We start from the raw sequence: 19367 nt of genomic DNA, 5'->3' as shown, positions 1-19367 counted from the left end.
CATAGACTGTGCTACACACATAGACACACCCCTGTTATTTTTCAGAGCCGCGTATCCGTACTATTTGAGTATCGGTATGATGATAGTTGGTAGTGCAATTTTATTGATATTGCTTCCATGGTTGGAGTTGCCGGAATCCAAGTTAAAGTTTGAGTAACTTTTTGCAAAATTGTGGGCAGGGGATCTATAGATCGGAGATGCATGGAACTACCAATTCCCAGCCGCCCTTTTTCAAGTAACGATTCAGCTACAGAAAGCTTTCCTTCCATGAGGCCAGTCTGGTCAGATGTACAGCTGGTAGAGGGTACACCACATAACGGTAGTATTCAATCCAGTATGCATCACCCCTGGAATCCGACATCCCGCTGTACACATACCTCACACCCAATACCTCACACCCAATACCACACACCCAGTACTACACAGTAATGCACCGCTGAAACATGTTGGCAGGGTCGCCGGTGCATCACCGGCCGTTGAACCCATTTGATGATATGGTGTCCCAAGCGATCTTGACGCGGCGACCGGGCAGCAGTCCACCGAACCAGCGTCCTGGTTGCGCGAGTTCGTCGTTCAAGCGGACAGCGGTGAGTGGCGACGCGTTGTTGAAGGTGCGTAAGACACTGATGGGCGATCACCCGGGGAACCACCCGGGGAACCACCCGGGGAACTACCCGGGGAACTACCCGGGGAACCACCGAGGTGATGACGTGGGAGCGGAGGAGTATTCGACGCTTGGTCGTGAGACTGGTGGTGAGCGAGAAGGTGTGCGAGAAGGTGTGCAAACGGTGAGCAAGACCAGCCGGGTGCGGAACGGTCGGTTGCGAAGACCGGGGGCAAGGAAGGCTGGCGAGAGTCTGGGTCGCCGTTGGGCGGTAATGGCGCGACATCCGGTAGTTTTGTTGAATTATTTCCGGGTGGTTGTCTGGTTACCAATTTTAGTCTTCGTGATAATGCGTGCAGCACAAGGCCCAGACTGGCGCCACAACGAGTACCAGGTTCATGAAGATGGCTCTAGTCGTACGCTGCTTTCGCTTTCTGCCGTGGAGCGCGTCATTCGTACTCAGGGCCTCCAGGGGGCCGCTACCGTGCATGAACTGCCCATTCCATACAGTGCCGTTCTCGGCCGTAGCAGCTACTGTGACACGGAACGGCACATGGAGCGCGCTAAGTCGCTTCTGGGTGAAGATAACTATCTCGACATTGCCCGTGTTAATCGCGATCGTGCCTACAGACTCGCCGTCTACGACATATTGTATGGCCCCACCTTCCGAGATGTAGACTGCAGATACATACCCGCGCTTCGAACCGCTGGCCTTTGGGTACGGATACTACTCCACTTCGCACTCTTCTTCCTCCTCGTCGAATGGTTCATCTCTCTCTGCCACATTGTTTCCAAGCCCTTCCGCGAAAACGGGAACGCCGCCTACGAGTTCGCCACGGCGCCCGTGGAGGAACCCTCGCACGATGAACTCAGGTGCGATCGAGCGTTGACTAGCAGCGTGTTGACCAGCCAGGCCTTACCTAACCGTGTCTTGTCGAATGATACGGGTACAACGAACAAAGTACCTGACTTACTCCTGCCCAAGCAACGCGCGACTCACTCGCAGTCCATGAGTCCAGGTCGCAGTCGTCGACTGTCAACAAATGCGGGACTGGGCCACCCGATGATCGGGGGCCACCCGATGATCGGGGGCCACCCCATGGTTGGTGGTGTGACCGGACAACCCGCTGGATATTCCACGGCCGCACTTCCGACGGGACGAAGAGGTACTTCGGTTCTGAACCAAGTGGCCACCACTACCGACACGCAGGGACCTTTGGCTTCTGGCGAGGAGCCGTCCAGCCAGCTGACATCGGACTTGATGGTTTCCGACCCGTTGTGCCTGGTCGCCGATCCAGTGATGGGCCGGGCGGGTGCCGGAGATTCTCAAGAGGCTGGCCCTGAATCACAGCGTGCACCAGACGTTCAGTGTGGTCTCCACGACCACGGACTGGACTGTGGCCTGGACGCGGGTGGGTCTCATGAAGCAGAGTTGGACGACTCGGGGTTGGCATTGCCATCGTTTCTGATGCCGTCGGAGGAGTGGATCCCGATTGATATGCAGGGCAGTCAATCAGTGTCCGCAGGTGGTGGTCTGTGTGGAGGAGTTATTTCGCGAGCTGGACAACGAAAGTGTCCGCGAGGGAAGCGGTGCAAGAGCGCGGCACAGATAACGGTTTTGGGCGAGAACACATTGGAGCGAGTGGCTTCTCGGACTTGGTGGAGGCCGCTGCATGCTTTGTTGCCGCTGTTACACATTGAAGTAAAGAAGGGTAACCGGCGCCAGTACTGCTTCGTCAGTCTACTAGAAGGCACTACCACGCTGCTTTCGCTCCTCTCCACTCTATCTGTGCTTAGCGCTCTTGCTCTCTGGAGCGCCCGTACGGGTCAACCTGCCTGTCTAGACGCTAACGCCGAATTGCACACGTGTGTGCACGGTAGCACACACACACTTGGTGCCTTCAGTCTCATCCTCGCAGCCGCCAGCCTAACCTGTCACGTCTTCAGCGCACCCGCCTGCCAAGTTCTCGAACGCTGTGTCAACTCCTCCGTCGACGCCCGCGCCCTTGGTCCAGACAGACTCGGTCGAGACGCACTCGGTCGAGACGCCAATCAAAAGCCCAACATTTGCCGGGTCGAGACATCCAGATCCGCCCGCGACCGCCACAGCTTGCCACCTGGCCTTTAGCGACTCGTTCACTTTACTTACTGCGAGGACCATTTACCGATCTGACCAGATACCGGTCGACTCGACACCGGCCCACTCAACGCTGGGGGTCGATGCCAGGCACTTAGTTAGCTAGTTTGAATACCCTTTTGGATACTGGGTACATGCAATCCAGGCCTTAGTCAGGGCGTGGACCAGCCACTCCAGAAGGGGACGGACGGACGGACTCGATTACACTCGGGTTTCGGGTAAGAAGAGAATAGAAAGAAGAGAATAGAAAGTGGGTCAAGAGCTAGGATAGCCGGACGGCATGGGTGCTGGAGGGAGAAAGTAAAGAATCATGAAGATGGACATTGCTAATATCAAATTCGGGTTGTTGCTGCGTAGCTATTTGATTGACATTCGCCCGTCGATTTATGGCGTGTTGTGGGTAATAGAAGTACGTGTTTAATCACAATCTGCGTCTTCTCCTTTTGGCCATGGGGACTTGTTGCACTTCTGCTAAGAACCGTTGCTGACCGAGCAACGATGCTTGTCCCTTGCGGTGTTGCGAAAGGCTAAAGGCGTCCGTATCTCGAGAGAGGTGTTCTTGCCAATCGGCCCGCGACTTGAAGACGGCGGATACCTGCTGCACATTGGAGTCTTTCAACGCCGCATTGATGTCGTCGATTTCTGTTTGTTCTTGGGCAGCTTTCAGTCGCTGCTTACTGGACTTAGGGTCAATTTGAATCTCAAATATCCTACCAGCAAACCTAACCTTCTTAACCTGTATTCGATTCGTTTCCTCCTCCACTAAAGTGGTTGGCAAAGTGGCAAAAAAAGGTGGTGATCGAAACATATGAGAATGTGCACGCGGGTGGACGTGTGTTACTCACTTGTTTGCCTCACATGATGGATCAAGTCTGGTTGGATTGTCCCAGTTCGGGTTTTTTCCGAGTGTCTTTCGTAGGCTGGCTGGCATGAGGTGTATTTCAGAAGGGCGTTCTGAAGCGACTCTTGGAGCGGCTGACTTGGTTGTTGAGGCTTTGTGACAAGTCCGTCAATCCGTTGGCACGAAGGAAACGAAGAAAACGGGGTGAGTCTGCTCTGCTCACCGCGCTTCATGCCTTGATATAGCTCCTCGATTTGCTTGTGACTCGAGACAGAACCATCGTCTGCCGTGTCTACGTGCGCGTCGCCTTCTGAAGAAGAGGCGTCTTCCGAATCCTCCTGAAAGTCCTCGTCGTCTTCGCTTCTGTAGTTCTCGTCTTCCGCTAACGACAGAATGTTCATAGTGTATTTAGTTCATAGTTTAAAGAAATCCCCCTCACCCGCCACCGGAAGAAGTCACGCCACCAGACGTCCCGACGCGCACGAGTCAACAGGTGCTGACAGGGAGCATCAGGTGACCAATAGCTTAAGTCAAAGGGAGCGGGGATAAGACGAGGGGCAAAGCACTGGGGTCAACGCAGTGGGGTAACACGAGAAAACTCGGGGCAAAGACCGACCAAATAACTTCGTGTCTGAGTCAGCGATGGATGGTATGATGGACGGAGTGGTGAGTGGTGGAGTGATGAACGGAGTGGTGAGTGGTGGAGTGATGAACGGAGTGATGAGTGGTGGAGTGATGAACGGGGTGATGGACGGAGTTGTGTCAGATCCTGAGGACTCGTCGGTCGGTAACAGCGGTCTACGGTCCTCGCCTTGCGCAGAGGACGATCTCTCTATAAGAGCGAACTGCGAGAAAAGCTTCGGAATTCAACGCACGTCTCGTTCAAAACGGTTGTCTGCTGGACTGCTCTTCCGCAGCAACGCGTGCGGTAACGGAGTGTGCAGTAAAGGGGACAGCGGCAACGTATGCGGCAGCAATGGCTGTGGTGTGTGCGGCGACAACGGGACGTCCTATCTAACCCGGAAGTTGCAGCAGGAACGGCTGCGGTACAAAAACCAGAGGGACTTGCGCCAAGGGGGTTACGCGCGATTAACCGTCTCTACCCGAAGTCCAGTTGTCCGGAGCCCCGTTACGGCACCGCCCGTACTGCTAGAGCCTCTGCCCCAATCCGTAAGCGTACCCGGCATGGACGACCCCGTCATGAACGGCCCCGTCATGGATTGCCACGGCCGGTTAACATGCCGCCCACTTCCTCCTATTGAGCTTGAACCTACCCGCGTCGCCATTGAACATAGCGCCCCGTCTGCCGTCAGGTCCGAGTTCGCAAGGTCCGACTTTACAAGGCCAGAGTTTACGAGTGCCATGGAGCCACCAGGCTTATCGGGCTTGGCGCCTTCGGGTCGCAGCGAAATTCAAGTCCCCGCGGGGCGCCAGGCGCTGCGCTACCTGTGCCCATTTGGCGACCGTGCATGGAGGGACGGGTCGCGGTTGCGGCGGTCCGCAACGACTGACGGAGCCAGGCTAGCGGAGGCGGAGCAGACGCTCCACCACCCATGCACCCAAGTTTTCCTGTCCGCCGGCGACCCCTCGTCGGAAGACATGGAGACATTCTCGTCAGAGTGCTTGGAGGAAGAGCTGGAGGAGACCGGCATCGGTGACTGGAGACGTGACCCTGATACGAAACACCTAAAAATGGCTCCGAGGGACAAGGCATTGTGGGATGAGATTCAAGAAAGGTCAGTGGCTGCTTGGCAAGCGGCTATCCCTCCTCTGAGTTCGGAGGCGCAGTCGCAAGATCGAAAGCATTATGCAGATCGGAAACACTGTACTTCGTCCTCGCGGGCCGTGCAATCTTCTTCTTTCTCACGTGCACAGAAGCGCGCTCGTAGAAATATGAACAGCTAGGTACTTAGTTAGTTAGGCGCTATGTTAGCTAGTTAGCTAGTTAGTTATAATATCGAAAAGACGCCACCAAGGGCAAATGCGGAAGGCAGGGCGGACGGACCACGAAGGGGTGGACAATGGCGCAAGGCAGCACCATATTCCGGGAGCCACGTCGTGGTCTTCCGAGTCCCCGGAGCATCTCCCTGGTGGGCGCTCTGGTGGATGTCATTGTCATTTCCCATTAAGGCATTGTCATTCTTCTTCGGCTTGCTCTTCTTCGGCAGGCTCTGCCGCCGTTTCCGCCTTCGCAGTTTCGGGTTCCACGGTTGTCAGTTTTGTCGCCGGCTGCGCTGCAGTTTCTGCCGTTTCTTCCTCTTCCATGGCGAGTGCCTTGAAGGTAGTGGCTGTGAGTAGAACTTTGATGCAGGCCATGGGGAATACTGGGGGTGCGATTTTCTTCTTGGGGTCCTTATCGAAGCTGGGTCTGCCTCGTGTATCCCAGCGTGCTTTGTTGGTTTGTACGTTGGCAAGTACTACGGAGGCAATGTTTCCGGTGGGGTCGATTTCTGCGAGTTCTTGGAAGAGAGGTAGGGCGATGAAGTTGACAAAGCCGGCCTGTGTGGCGGAGAAGTTGTCAGTGCTTTCACGGTCACACAGGGGTGAAATCATCATATTTCTTTTCGCTTCATCGTCTCCCTGCTGCATGTTTTCATAGACGAGTCGTGTGGTCCAGGCCTCATGATTATCCCAGCCCATTCCCACGTGACTGATATCGCCAGCTTTAACGGCCAGTTGCATCGCGAGTAGTTTATCTGACTCGTTCAGCATCATGTCAAAGTCAGGGTTCGAGCGTCGCAACCGCAACCGACTGATAAAGTCGAAATGCTTGCCCATATCCGTAATCAAAATCAGTTGCTGCATCATCTTACGTATGCTCCGGTTCTCATCCGCCGTCAGGTTAACGAACAAATGCACTTCCGGCAAATGTCCAATAATGCGCTGTAGCAAAAAGTTGTGTGTGCTCTCCAATGTACTCGTATCATTACTCGCCAATGCTATCATACTGTTCGCTTGCACGTAGTAATTATTCGTACGTCCAGGATGACCAACATCATGACCTAATGCACCCAGAATCAACGCAGCCAGATCCAATTCCGTCAAGAACTTCTTCACATCCATAGTATGCACAAAGGCACTCGCCGAATGAGCCACCTGTGCAGCATGCTCTGGACTATGGTAGGGATTTTGCGCCCAATACAACTTCGATATGATATATAACGTACCCAACAACACCTCCGGCTTCACGTCGAAAAACGGCAATAATGACTCCGTCAACGACCAAGCCACTTCCATAAAAGGACTCACACACGTGTTCGAACACTGAATAACCGACCACTGCGTGTCCGCACCCACCACTGATTTCAACTCCTCTTGCTACAATACACTCGGTAGGGACAAGGTCGGTTGGGACAAGGTCGGTTGGGGGGTGGATTAAGGACGAGGATAAGGGACCATACGATTGTCAGAGAAGGAAGCGTAACGCCTCCGATGGTGACAGTGGCGATTTCGCCGACACGGGAGGGCGCTTCTTCTGCGTGGTACGCCCGTTCGGAAGTGGTGGTACCGAAGCGGACGGCCGAAGTTTTGCGTGCTCCTGTCCTACGTTCCGCGGCGGCCTTGGCAGTATCTGCTCCCTGTCGGCGTTTGGCTACTCTGTACATGTTCATGAATGCGTTTTCCTGCATGTCTTCATCGACGTCTTCGGCAAGTTTCATGGGGTCTGCAGCTTCGTCTGTTCCGACAACGCCGCCCGTTTCTTCGGCTTGTTGGTCCTGGCTGAGTTGTTTCTGGCAATCTTGAAGCAGTTTAATAGCCTCCCGTTCTGTGCGACCTCGGTCCTCAAGTATCTGTTGGCAGGTGGTGAAGATTCCAATCAACTCTTCAGCAGCGGACTGCGTCCTACGTTTCTTACTCTTGTGTTGTAGCACACGTTGGAGACTCTGCTGCGATTGTTTCACGTTCACAACTGAGGCTCGATGCTGCAGTTCACGATACCAACGCGCGGCCCAGCCAAATAAATACAGGACTGTGAAGGCCACCAGATCCAAAATGTTTCCTGCCACCAACGCGCGTGCACTGAGGGAGCCGAGCGTGCCCATCCGATTAGCAAGGTAAGAGCATAACACGAATAAGTGGAAGTAAATAGACCAGCGCGATAGTGTGTTCAGAAACATGTCACACTGCACTATTGGTAGCAACATGGTCGCGTTGGCAAGCCCATCCACCCACATTTTCACGTGCAACACATCCTGGTTGCCGAGAGGGTTGTTGAAATCCAAAGGCTCAATTTCATTGGCGTGTATCGTCAGAGCCAAACCCCACATCTGCAACGCTACGATTGAAATTATATTGACAATGTAATAGTTCAACTCCCGATGAGTCCGGATCCACTTAATCTGCACCTCCAGCTGAATCTGGAAATACAAATATACGTTGCCCAAGATAGAAATCAGCATCGCCACAAAACCTAGGTACAGAGTCGCCCCCATCTTGTGGGCGATAAACCATGCGTGGCGCGGGTAATCGAATCCTATCGCCGTCACAATCAACACGAACAAGATAAACAACGTGTTCCCCGCCGCTAAATGTGGCATCACGCTGTGGTCCTCATTCAGCAACGACTTATACTCCACCTCCTCCTTCGCGTCCCGGAATCTCAATGGGAACAACTGGATCGCCTTGCGACATTCAATCCAACGGTTCGCAGCCACCGACCGAAAGACCTCCCGAGGCACCTGCCCCGGGTGGAAGATAAAGTACAACGGGTTGCAACCCGTCGCCTGCACGTCCACAGAACTCGCCGAAGTCATAGAGGGAGCGCGGCTAATCGACGTCTTCATCCGCACCACTGACCTGTCCGTCGACTTCTCTAGCGAGCCCCCTCCGTCCTGGCTGGCATTGTCCTGGTGCGTCTCTGACATTGAGCCGAGTCAAATTGCAGCCGAGTTAAATTGTGGACTGAACTCAACCTAATTTTTTGGCAATCGTAGATGAATCGCGCAAGCGAATTGCAGGCAGCCCGATGTTTCCCAAGCCGGTGAGAAAAATGGGCTTAGGAAGAGGCGTGCACACGTGTGTGCACAGTGCGCGCTATATCTTTTTGGCGAACTTTGATCTATCTAAGTCGGGGTTTCTGGCCTGTCGGGGTATTCGGCGGACTTCGTTGGCGAACCAGGTGTCTACTTGCGTGTCTTGGACTTCGACGACTTTGTTGAAGGTGAAGGAGAATGAGCCGGGAGAATAATGTTCGACGCATTGTCGCCAGGTGTCTGAGACGTTGATGCGTCCAGGTTTGCCGTTGCTTTCCATGGAGTTGCCAATCAACACGTCCATGCCCCAGAAGTCGTAGCGGATGCGTCCGGAGCCTATGACGCCGCCGACGCAGGATCCGAGATGGCAGCCGATGCGCATGTCCAGCGAGGGGACGCCGACTTCGCTTCGGATGCGGGAGATGGTTTTGAGCATGGCCTGCGTCATGTCCCAAACGTTTAGTAGCCCGGGGATGGGATCGTAGTTGGTTTGTGATTCGGTGGGAGGGTCGGAGACGGCGACATATGCGTCGCCGATGGTACAAAGTTTAAATAGGTAGAAACGTGTGCTATCGTGATCGAAGGCGGCAAAGAGCCGTTGGAGGAGGTTAACCACTTCCTCAGGTGTAACAGTAGAGCTGTAATTGGTGAATCCGACGATGTCTGCAAAGAGGAAGGTGATGTCATTATGGCTATACGCGAGTCGTAGCTTGTCGGTTTGGAATTCCTCCAGTACTTGTTTGGGTAACATATCTACCAGCATTTCCTTCGCTTTATCTTCTGAGTGTCTAAATCTACGCGAAATATACCAACTGACTCGGTCCTGATTTTCCTTAACATATGCGCTCAATAACATGATAGCAAGTAGAAAGGGCATTACAACGATGCTTATTCGTGATCCTTCGTTTTCATGTACAACAAGACAAAGATAAATCATTATGAGGGTAAGAATAAAGGCATCAAATATGATCAAATGCTGAAATACGAAACCATAGTTATGGTGCAGAATTAACAATAATGTAGTAAACTCGACAATGTCCGTACTCCAATCCCACCACGGTGTAATCTCTGAGTTGTTGTCCTGCACCAAAAATGTCCAACCTGGTAACATGACAAAACTTAGAACACAACAGATATATAAACATGAACAAAACTGAGCCGTAAAGTTAGCCCACTCACGTGCTGTCTCAGTACGCCTCATCACATGTAACAATCCCCACGCAAAGAAACCACAAAGCAACTCTGCTCCACGACTTATCCAATATGCCACAATCAAATTCGTGACCGGGTTCGCAGGCTGTCTCGTCATTATTTGAACGACGTCTGCAGTGTATCGCGTATAGGTCCTGCTAACCGCAGTTAGTCCTCGTGTCAGTAAGAATATGATCAATGCTGCTAATGTGTACCGAATATGTGGTTCGTCATTGCGGATAAATTCCCGATATTCGTTCTCCAAATCTCCGTCACGCCAAGTTGCCGTCAGGAAGTTCAAATCTCTCGTTGACTCCCGGTAACCCTCACGCTGCGACTGAATCGCCTTCTCAATGGCCATCTCATCTAAGCCTGTCTCCAGTGACTTCGAATGCTCAGTCCTATCCTCACCCACCAACCCCACTCGCTGCTGTTCCGCCCAAGTCTGCCGCCGCTCCACAAACGTCGAACGAGGATCCATATAAACCGTTGCCACACGACTGTTCGTGTTCTTGCTGTTCCGACTATTCACTACACTCGCCACCGGACCCTCCTCCCCGCTCAACTGGTTCGTACTCACACTCAACTGATTCGCACTGCCACTCACCTGATTCCCACCGTTCTGGTTTGCACCACCGTTGAGCTGGTCCGCACCCAAATGGCTCGCGGCATTACCTCCCAACTGGTTGACAGTGCTACCACCCAGCTCCACGCCGCCCGGCAGGCTACCTGCCGTCTGATGCAGCGTATTCGAATAGTCCATGCTTGGGTGCAGTTGGCCCGAGAAACGCTCCGTCATTTGCGCGGGCCTCATCAGCGGGTCTTGGAGCAGGGCCGCATTCTCCGTCGAAGACGACGCAGTCGCCTGATGACGGCCGACATGTACTGCGCCACCTACCGGAGCTGACACGGAACCAACAACCGACTCACAACTTGCAGCGTCCGGACTGACCAGCCCCCGTCGGGCTTGTACGCGGTCTGTGAGACGGCGCCGCGTTTGAACGTGGTTGCACACATCGTCAACAAAACGGAAGAACTGTTTCAGACTTGTCTTGCCCGGTACGTGAGTGTGTCTTGCTCCTGGCACACGTTCTCGATCCCGACGGCCCAAACCATGATGGTCCAGATCACGATATTCAGTGCCACACCGCAGGCCGGCACTATGGCGGCCAGAGCGTTCTCTGGCGAGAGGTGTGACCGGCAGTCTCGAATCTTGCAATACGTTTTCCGCAGTGGGCTGCTCCTCCGGACTCACGAAGGCCGTCGCCCTTCGCAGTCCGCGAATTGGGAACAGCAAGCCACGCCGGCCTGAACCGTCTTGCCCGTCCTCGCGCATGTCCTGCGACCCCGGCGTCCGACTGTCCCCCAATCGCCCATCTGGTCCAAGACGGCCGTCTCCTCCAAGACGGCCGTCTCCTCCAAGACGACCTTCGCCCAGACGGCCTTCTGCCGAACGAGGGTTAAGATCGGCTGAAGCGCGGGGGCGCAAGACTTCGGGGGCGGGTAGTGCCTCATCCGAGACGCTACTGCTACCCGAACCCAGACTGAGTTCGTCGCCTCCTCCGAGACTGATCCAGTCTTCATCATCAGAGTCGATGAAAGTGGGATAGGATGTGCCGTCTACCTTGGTGAGCAGATAAGTATCCATCAGTCCTTTACCCTTGACCTGCATAGCCTGTTCGAGCCAGCTTAGCGAGGGATCCTGTTTGAGCAAGTCATAGGTCGTATTACTCACATGGATCTTGTCCTTCTCGCCTGTCAACTTCATTCGACTGGCAGTATTTACAGTGTCTCCAAACAACGCGTACTGCGGTTTCTTACCACCTACCACACCAGCTGTTACTGATCCCGTGTGCATCCCGATCTTTACATGCAGCTTCTCGCGACGTTCCTCACGCGGACGACTTGCTGTTTGTTCACGTTCTTCGCCTTCGCGCCGACCGTGCGCACCGCTTAAGTAACCATCGGAAAATGGTCCCCCGCCAACACCAGCACCCGAGCGCGACATGGAGTGGTCCTGATAGACCGTGGCCTGGCCGGCGCCAGTTTCGTCGGACATGCCCAGGTCTGGCAGCGCATTACCGCGTTCCACCCCGGGTGAATACCGGGGATCGAGCACACCCTCTAAATGGCCAGGTTGACCTGGTAAATGGGATGCGTCATGTTTGGAACGGATGTCCAGTGCCCCCAGGTCCACGGCCCGTAGGTCTAATGTGCGGAAATTAAGGTCTTCGCTACCCGTAATGTAGTCGGCGTTCACCGGCTCATCGGGCACATTAGCGGGGCTGTCGTCCTTGACCGAGTAGCTAATACCAGCGACAACCTGCAGCTGAGTGAGGGCAAAGTCGAGTGCTGCAAAACAGTCACGAAGCGAGAGTTCGTCAGGTGTTCCTTCGCCACTGAGAGTGATGCCTGCACAGCTCAGGTACGTCTCAAACACTGTCTCAATCTTGATTACCTCGAATGAATCCACCAGTCGATCGAAGGAGACGAAAAGGCTGTCCAGCAGCTCCACCAGGTGTGTCGGCTCTAGTTTCTTGACCAGGTTCTGGAAGTCGTAAACGTCACAAAAAATCACAGTCACAATCCCGGGACAAATCGCGGTCATACCGCGAGGCACACCCAGTTCGTTCACTCCGTTCTTGAGCATCAGGTCTACCACGAACGTGGGGAGCATGTTGGTAAGAATGTCTCGTTTCTTAACCTTCGCCAGTTCAACTTTGTAATTTAGCCAGAACCGCTGGCGGTCAGTGAGTGCAAGACGCGCCCCCACGATATACATGAAGGCGAAGGAGCCCAGATCGTTTACAAGCAGAAAGATGGAAAAGGCGTAGTTGCGCTCATCTCCTTGTATCCTCCGTTTCGGAATGACGTAGTAGGAGACGAAGAGTGCGATAAGTTGTGCCAGACTAATTGCGGTAGCGTCTTCGAGCCGCATGCGGCTGATTACAAAGAGCCAGGTGGCATGACAGAGTACGAGTGGATACAGTGGAAGACGAGTCCAGCGGTCGAGGAAGACAGAGAGTGTGAAGACAAAGGCGAAAACATACATTTGTGTGCGAAAGTTTAAGTAAATAATGTTGGTTAGTGTCGATCCGATCATGAGCGTGAAAAGTGTCACGTGCACGGAAAAGACGAGATAATCCGCCCAGCGCACGTCCATAATGAGTTTGCGCGCGATGAACGTGGCCACACACACTGCGAGCATCAAGACTGAGTAGGCGAGGTAAGCGGGCTTCGCACTTCGGCGTTCCATAGTGCAGCTGTAGCGGAAGAGTGCTTCCAGCTTGCTGTCCTTGAAACGCATGCCGGTCCAATCGGTCATGCCCTTGATGCTCTTAGACTCCACCACAGTCTGCCCGGTCTGCTCACCGGCTGACTTTCGTAAAAGGGCCGTCGCCTCAGAACGCAGGTCGCGGTAACTGTTGCCTCCGGAGACACCCGAATGGTCATCCTCTTCAGTGTTTGCCCGGTACGCCAGCTGCTCGTCCAGGTCGCTCTGGCTCTGCAACACATCCGAGTCTATCCGACCCTCGCCTACCGAGAGCGTCCCCAAGGACACGTCGTCGTAGATGTAGGCCGAGTTCTCGTCCACCACCGTATCTGGCAATCGAGCCCGCGCTAAGTTCGGAATGTGCACGTCCTGCCACGACCGACTCGTCTTCGACCGCAAACTTTTGTCCGGCCTCACAAACCGCGGCGGTGACACGTTCCGCAAAGTACCGCGCGTCTCTACTGGCGACTTGGCCATTGCCCGGCTCCCGTTCTTGTCCGTCTCGGCCATCCGGTTCCCGTCCGGGCTGGGGCGGGAGCCGTCTATGCTCCCGCCACGGCCGGGTTCGGAACTGCCGTTTCCGCCCCCCTCTTCAGGACTACCGTTTCCATCCCCGTCTTCGGCTTCGGCTTCAGGACTGCCGTTTGCGTTTTCATCGTGGTCGAATTTGCTGAGAGCGTTGAGAGTAATGGTACGTCCTTCACGACTGGCGCCGGTGATCAAGTCGTCACTGGGAGGGCCTTCGCGGGCAGAATAGTCGCCAAGACCCATGAGTCGAAGTGATAGTTTTGAAATGGCGGCGCCACAGACTTCCCAGAGTCGGGTCCAGAAGCGGGCGGCGTAGCGGCGGAAGGATGCCACCCGTAGCCGATATAGAGCGGCACCTATGACCACGCTTGCCAGGGAGACGAAGAGCACGGACAGGATGCCCAGGAGTGTCCCGAGCACGCGCAAATAATTCAGACACCAGAATGCGAACAATCCAAGTCCGATGGTGGCGGTAACGCTGGCGAGGGAGGTCCACAGGTTGATGCGGGGCGCGTTCGCACCGGCGCCCATACGTGCGTCATGAGCCAGACCAAATTCGATTAACAAATAGCGGGCGATCGAAATAGCAAACACGCCAATCACTGTCATTCCTTGGAACCCACTGAATACCTTGCCATTCGACGGCCATCCAGACTGCTGTTCCGTGTATTTGGCCCAGTAAAAGGATAAGGCGCAGGTCCCCAAGGCCTCCAAGAAATTTAGACTTACATCGAACCAGCTTAGACTTAGACCAGATGTCTTTAAATCAAACTCCTGGCATGGAAAAACTGGTTCCGGTTTCTCCGGTTGGAAACGTAGGAAGCCCAATGGCAATACCAGCATCACTACCGCACCCACGGCCAATACAGACAGAGGAAAGCCGTCCATGGAACCTGCCGATTCGAAGTCGTAAAACATGCACGGTAAGACGAACATGTATTGCACGTACGTCAACCATATCGCCAGCGCCTTGTATCGCCTGTTACAGTTCGAGCCCTGGAACTTCATGAAATGTGCCAAGTGACCCAAACTCGGCATGACCAAATTGGAGCGCGTTATTAAGGTACTCTTACTAAATGATAAAATTCGTCCCGATTCTACTGAAGCTGGTTCCGGTAACGAACGAACTTTAGAGAGACGACTCAGCGCATACTCCTCCTCACCACTACCCAGTAAAACTCGCGTCATCGCTAAGAAACTCGAGTTCCGATTGTCCGCCGAACTCGACACGTCCACCGCATTACCCTCAGGCAACGGTCCCACGATTACGGGTTCCTCTTCTTCAGGTTCCTTTTCGACCACGTTGGACGGTGGGACGATAAGAGTGGGTAGACCGGTGGGAAATAGTATGTCTTGGCTATTCGATGCAGGTGGCTCGGAAGCACGAGAATCGAGCGCCCGTTGATTGGACGCCTGAGGGTCGGGGTAGTGGATGACACCGGGAGTAACACCGGACTTGATGGTATCAGCAGTGGGGGATACGACATGGTCTGCTAGTTGTATGTTGCTGTGGGGTGCATTCGTCCAGGGTGCATTCGCTTCGAAAGATGTTTGGTTTGGGTCTTGGGTATCAGTATCTACACTGCGATATGTGCACGGACAGGATCGTAGGTTGCGAGTGAGTCCAACGACGACGTCACAGGTTTCCAGGTGCATGACTCCCTGTCCAGTGATGCCGATGCCGAGGAAGTTCATGCTGTCTGGGAGACAGTGACGTAACAGATGCAGGACGTGGCGGCTACGATCGGGATCAACATTAGCAAGAACAACGCAATCGCAGGCAGTTAACATATAAAGCAGTCCAGGTTGCATATCGATCGATTTGACGAAGGCGTCTAGAACAGTTAGCTGAAGTAGTACGATCAACGGTTTCTGTTTGGCCGTAGCATATTTACGTATATTTATAAAGTCCTCTAACAACAACATCATCTCCTTTTTTATCTGTGTCCCACGCAGCGTCTTGCCTTCATTCCGATGAATGATTCTCCATCGCTGCTGTAAATAATATACTACAGGCGCGTCTTGCACCATATTAGCGGTAACCGCCAACCGTACAGCGTCGACCGTACGTTCACAACATAGTCCGATCATAGGGAGGCTGCAGTTATGTAAAGAGCTCGTAAACTGACGTGAACACGCACACGCGTTCAGTCGCGTGTTAACCAAACCTAAATACCGTAATCTACGAATCAGACGGTACAGCACACGGTTCAGCTTCTCAAACACATCCACCAACAGTGATGGGTCCTCCTTTGCTACCTTCTCCACACTCTTCACCTCCGTTTCCGTCAATGTTCGATACGCCGCAATCACGGTCTTGTGACCACGTTCCGCCAACGCAATGATTCGACGGTGCAGACTTTCTTTACTATGCGTGCTCACGCCCAATCTCGAGATCAACGCGCTGTACGGTGCCGTCACGTACAACACAACCTGATCGTCACCGTCTAAGTGCCCCACCACAATGCAGGTGCCTGTGAGAACTGTTGGTGAAGACGCGAGAACGTGGAAGCGATCGACCTTGCCGTTCACCTCGCAGTCAATATAACTTTCTGTGCGCGAAAACATCGTCACACCCATGTAGGATGCCAGCGAGACTAATGCACTATCCTCCAGTCGCCCCTCGTGGTAGTCCAGCCGCGGCATCAGGTCGCCGCGCCACGCCAAGTCCCGAGTCTCCACGGTAGACATTGAGGTCTGGAAACCCACGCGCGATACGTAGTCGTGGCAGTCCACAGGCGGCCTCCAACCGGCGCCAGGCTGATCAGAAATCCCTGGTGATTCCCTCTCGGCTACTGACCCACTCACCATACCCCGCGGCGGGGCCGACTTGATTATCGGCGTACACGAGTTGGCGTACGCTATGCACTTGAGGAAATGGTGCAGATAGCGTGCCCGGCTTGTGTCGTTGGTATACAACGTCTCCAGGTCCGAGGTCTTCACGTCCAAACTGATCCGGGCGGATACCGCCGGCGGTGGGTATTCGTTGATGAACGAAGGCGGACCGTAATTCAGGTGGCTTTTCGACTTGCGCTTCTTCGACATGGACCCTGTGCGAATCCGTGGGATCGGCACGTACGCCGAGTTCACCTGCTCCGGACCCGTCTGCCCCTCGACACTACCGTAACTTACCAAATTATTCTCCAGCAAGTCCCAGCGCAGCGAACTCGAACGTGACGTATTTCGGAAATGACGGCCCCGACCGAACCCCGAATTCGTCCTACGACCCGACGACTCCCGCTCAGGCACACGGTCCGGAGACCGGCGACTCTCCGCGGACCTCCGACTCCCGCCCGACCGACGACTTGTCCCGGATCGTCGACTCTCCGTCGACTTCCGCCCCTCTTCCGACTTCCGCCCTTCCGCGTACCTTTGCTTGAAATCCGGTGCCGTGTCCGGCTCCGAACCTGCAGGTGTAGACGACGAGTCTCCAAAACGTACGTCGCGACGCGCAGACTCGTTAGAACCCGACCGTCGCACAGCCGTCTGACCCTCCCCGTTCCGTATCTGGTCTGGACCCTTGAGCTTGCGTCGAGGCGTACTATCCTGGGTCTCCTCAACACCATCCGGCCGCTCCTCACCTCGCCGCTCCTCACGTCGCCCTTCGTCTTCACCCTCCGACTCCGAAATGTAGACCTCTTCGGACTCCTCGTCACTTGCGTCCGAATTCGGTGCAGCCGCGCCCCGGTTGAGGTTACCGTCCGCCCGCAGTCTGTTGGCTCCGCCTTGCGAATTGATTGCGCCTTGCGAATTAGCGGCGCCCATCGGTGGAGGTCCGGCGTTCATGATTTCGCGCAATGTCTGGTCTGGCCTGTTTTCCATCGGGCGTTGCTCGACGGGACGGTCCGTGGGTTGGGCGGCCTGGTGATCGACGGTGTCTGAGAAAGCAAGACGTACGTTCTGTTTCTTACGCCGGTCGCGATTGGCGGCGAGTCCGGCCGGTTTCATACAGCTGCCACCGGGCCCCTTGGCGCCGGAGTCTTGTGCATCGGGTCCGGTTCGTCCCGTCGCCGCGTCTGCCAAGGCGTCCGTTCCGTTGGGGGTGGTCCCCTCCGCCCTGGCGGGGGTGGTGTCAGCGCCGGCTTTTTGGGCATCACTCTGTTGGGTGCCAGTCCCCTGGGTGGCGGCGTCGAGACCGGCATTGTGTTGTTTGCGTCTCCGGACACCGAAGGAGTCGGTGCCAACGGTGAAGCCGGAGCATTCGGAGTCTCGGAGAAGGAAGACGTTAACTTCGGCGACGAGGTGTGTGGTTTCGTAGAGGGAGGCGAGTCCGGATGGGTTGACGACGTACACGTCGCGATGGACCGTTTTGCGGCGGTTGAAGCGCCAGACTTCGACGGAGCGGGAGAGGGCGTATGGCGTGGCGCAAAGGAGGGGTATGAAGAAGAGGTAGCGTGCGAAGGCAGCAGCAAGCATTTGGCGACGGTTACCCACCTGCATACGATTCAGGTACTGCCAGATGCGCCCTCTAGCCGGACCGATGGCGGTCCATTGCGTGAATTGGAGCAACACACACAACACAGACAACACCGCACCGAAAATCGATTGCTTCTCCACCAAGTTAGCCAACGGACCACGGACTTCCAAGTAATTAAACGTGTCATTCTGATGAATGAAACAATCCTTACCCGTGAAGATACACAATACAAAAGCCCAATCCGTGTTCCGTAAAACTTGCCCTTTAAAGATCACATTCGAAATTGATACTTCACAGGCACGTGGATAATCTTTCAACTTGAGCTGTCCCCGGAAGCGCGCTCGCTGCCCGTCGGCCAATTTTTGTGCCAAGTACGGATGAGGAAATAGGTACCATATTACGTAGCCCCCTAACCGACAGGCCTGGTTTACTGTGCATACCATTCGGGTGTCCCGACAGGATTGCTTTATCCGAATGGGCGCCGCACCCGCCACCGTTTCACTCTCGAAGTATCCCAACCCGCCCTTGTGCGACGTAGACAACAGCAAACAGTCGCACGGCAACTCCTCATTCTGCCTACACATACACGCCACGTCAACACACACAAACGCACGTAGTGACACCGTCACACACCGGCGACCCTCGCTCGACCTTACTGAAGCAATATGACGTCACCGGCCGCCAGATCTTGCCAGGCAGCCACTGCAGCACCCCCCACAGTCGCGTCGATCCGGACACACTGTTTCTTGTTCTCGCGCGCCAAAATCCGCCGCAACTCACGAGTATCTGTCATGCCAACCACGAATTTCAACAGGAGTACAAACACCAACGCCAAGATCAGCCAACACGACTGCCACTGATTGATCATAAAACACACCACTGTCCCCATCAAGAAGAATAGCATATACGAATCCTTTCCAAATGTCATAAGCAAAGCATGAATGAACTACAAAACATAAACGTGCGCTACGCCCACTTCACTAGCCAGTCTACTGCGCCTAATTACTGGCACAACGCAACCTTTATTTAATGTCATGTTGCGCATGACCCGGCATTCCGCACGGTGAGTACAGCTAACGCAGTACAAGGTTGATGCAGTACAATGTTGTCGCAGTACGGATGTTTTGTCATGGTACGAAGGATGTTACTGAAGGTTGGTTACATTGGAGGGGGTGATGTCGATTCGATTTTCCTGGGAGCTAAAGGCACGTTTCTTCAACGTCTCGATGTAGATCTTGTTCACGCGGGGGTCGTCTGAGTCCCAGAATCCTGCGTCATTCGTCCTCGTCGCCATGCATCCAGATTTTCTGTAAAAATTTTATTCGCAGCACTTGCATCGCTGCCTTCTTCGTCGCCGCCAGTGCATTTTGGACGGCCTCAATCGGTCAGTCAAAAAGGCTCG

General features: G+C 54.5%; 5 protein-coding genes across 5 annotated transcripts; 2 read left to right on the top strand and 3 right to left on the bottom strand.

Moving 5' to 3' along the window:
• Positions 1–443: 443 nt before the first annotated feature.
• GNI_078060 (putative transmembrane protein) lies at positions 444–2732 on the top strand (the record flags this gene model as incomplete). Its single annotated transcript, XM_011132248.1, has 1 exon — positions 444–2732. One exon carries the CDS (start codon positions 444–446, stop codon positions 2730–2732), a length of 2289 nt encoding a protein of 762 aa, XP_011130550.1.
• A 430-nt stretch (positions 2733–3162) lies between these two features.
• On the bottom strand, positions 3163–3983 carry GNI_078050 (bucentaur or craniofacial development protein; the record flags this gene model as incomplete). Its single annotated transcript, XM_011132247.1, has 2 exons — positions 3163–3503; positions 3587–3983. The coding sequence occupies 2 exons, from the start codon at positions 3981–3983 to the stop codon at positions 3163–3165; spliced, it is 738 nt and encodes a 245-aa protein (XP_011130549.1).
• A 241-nt stretch (positions 3984–4224) lies between these two features.
• GNI_078040 (hypothetical protein) lies at positions 4225–5487 on the top strand (the record flags this gene model as incomplete). The annotated part of the gene is made up of 1 exon (XM_011132246.1): positions 4225–5487. One exon carries the CDS (start codon positions 4225–4227, stop codon positions 5485–5487), a length of 1263 nt encoding a protein of 420 aa, XP_011130548.1.
• A 231-nt stretch (positions 5488–5718) lies between these two features.
• GNI_078030 (phosphdiesterase) lies at positions 5719–8447 on the bottom strand (the record flags this gene model as incomplete). Its single annotated transcript, XM_011132245.1, has 2 exons — positions 5719–6900; positions 6984–8447. The coding sequence occupies 2 exons, from the start codon at positions 8445–8447 to the stop codon at positions 5719–5721; spliced, it is 2646 nt and encodes an 881-aa protein (XP_011130547.1).
• A 169-nt stretch (positions 8448–8616) lies between these two features.
• Positions 8617–19259, bottom strand: GNI_078020 (putative guanylyl cyclase; the record flags this gene model as incomplete). Its single annotated transcript, XM_011132244.1, has 3 exons — positions 8617–18541; positions 18622–18911; positions 19128–19259. The coding sequence occupies 3 exons, from the start codon at positions 19257–19259 to the stop codon at positions 8617–8619; spliced, it is 10347 nt and encodes a 3448-aa protein (XP_011130546.1).
• Between the last annotated feature and the right edge of the window lie 108 nt (positions 19260–19367).

This window comes from Gregarina niphandrodes (genome assembly GCF_000223845.1).
Source record: "Gregarina niphandrodes unplaced genomic scaffold scaffold00014, whole genome shotgun sequence".
NCBI lineage: Eukaryota > Apicomplexa > Conoidasida > Eugregarinorida > Gregarinidae > Gregarina > Gregarina niphandrodes.
The sequence above is the reverse complement of the archived record's forward strand: the minus strand, read 5'-3'. Positions and strand labels throughout refer to the sequence as shown.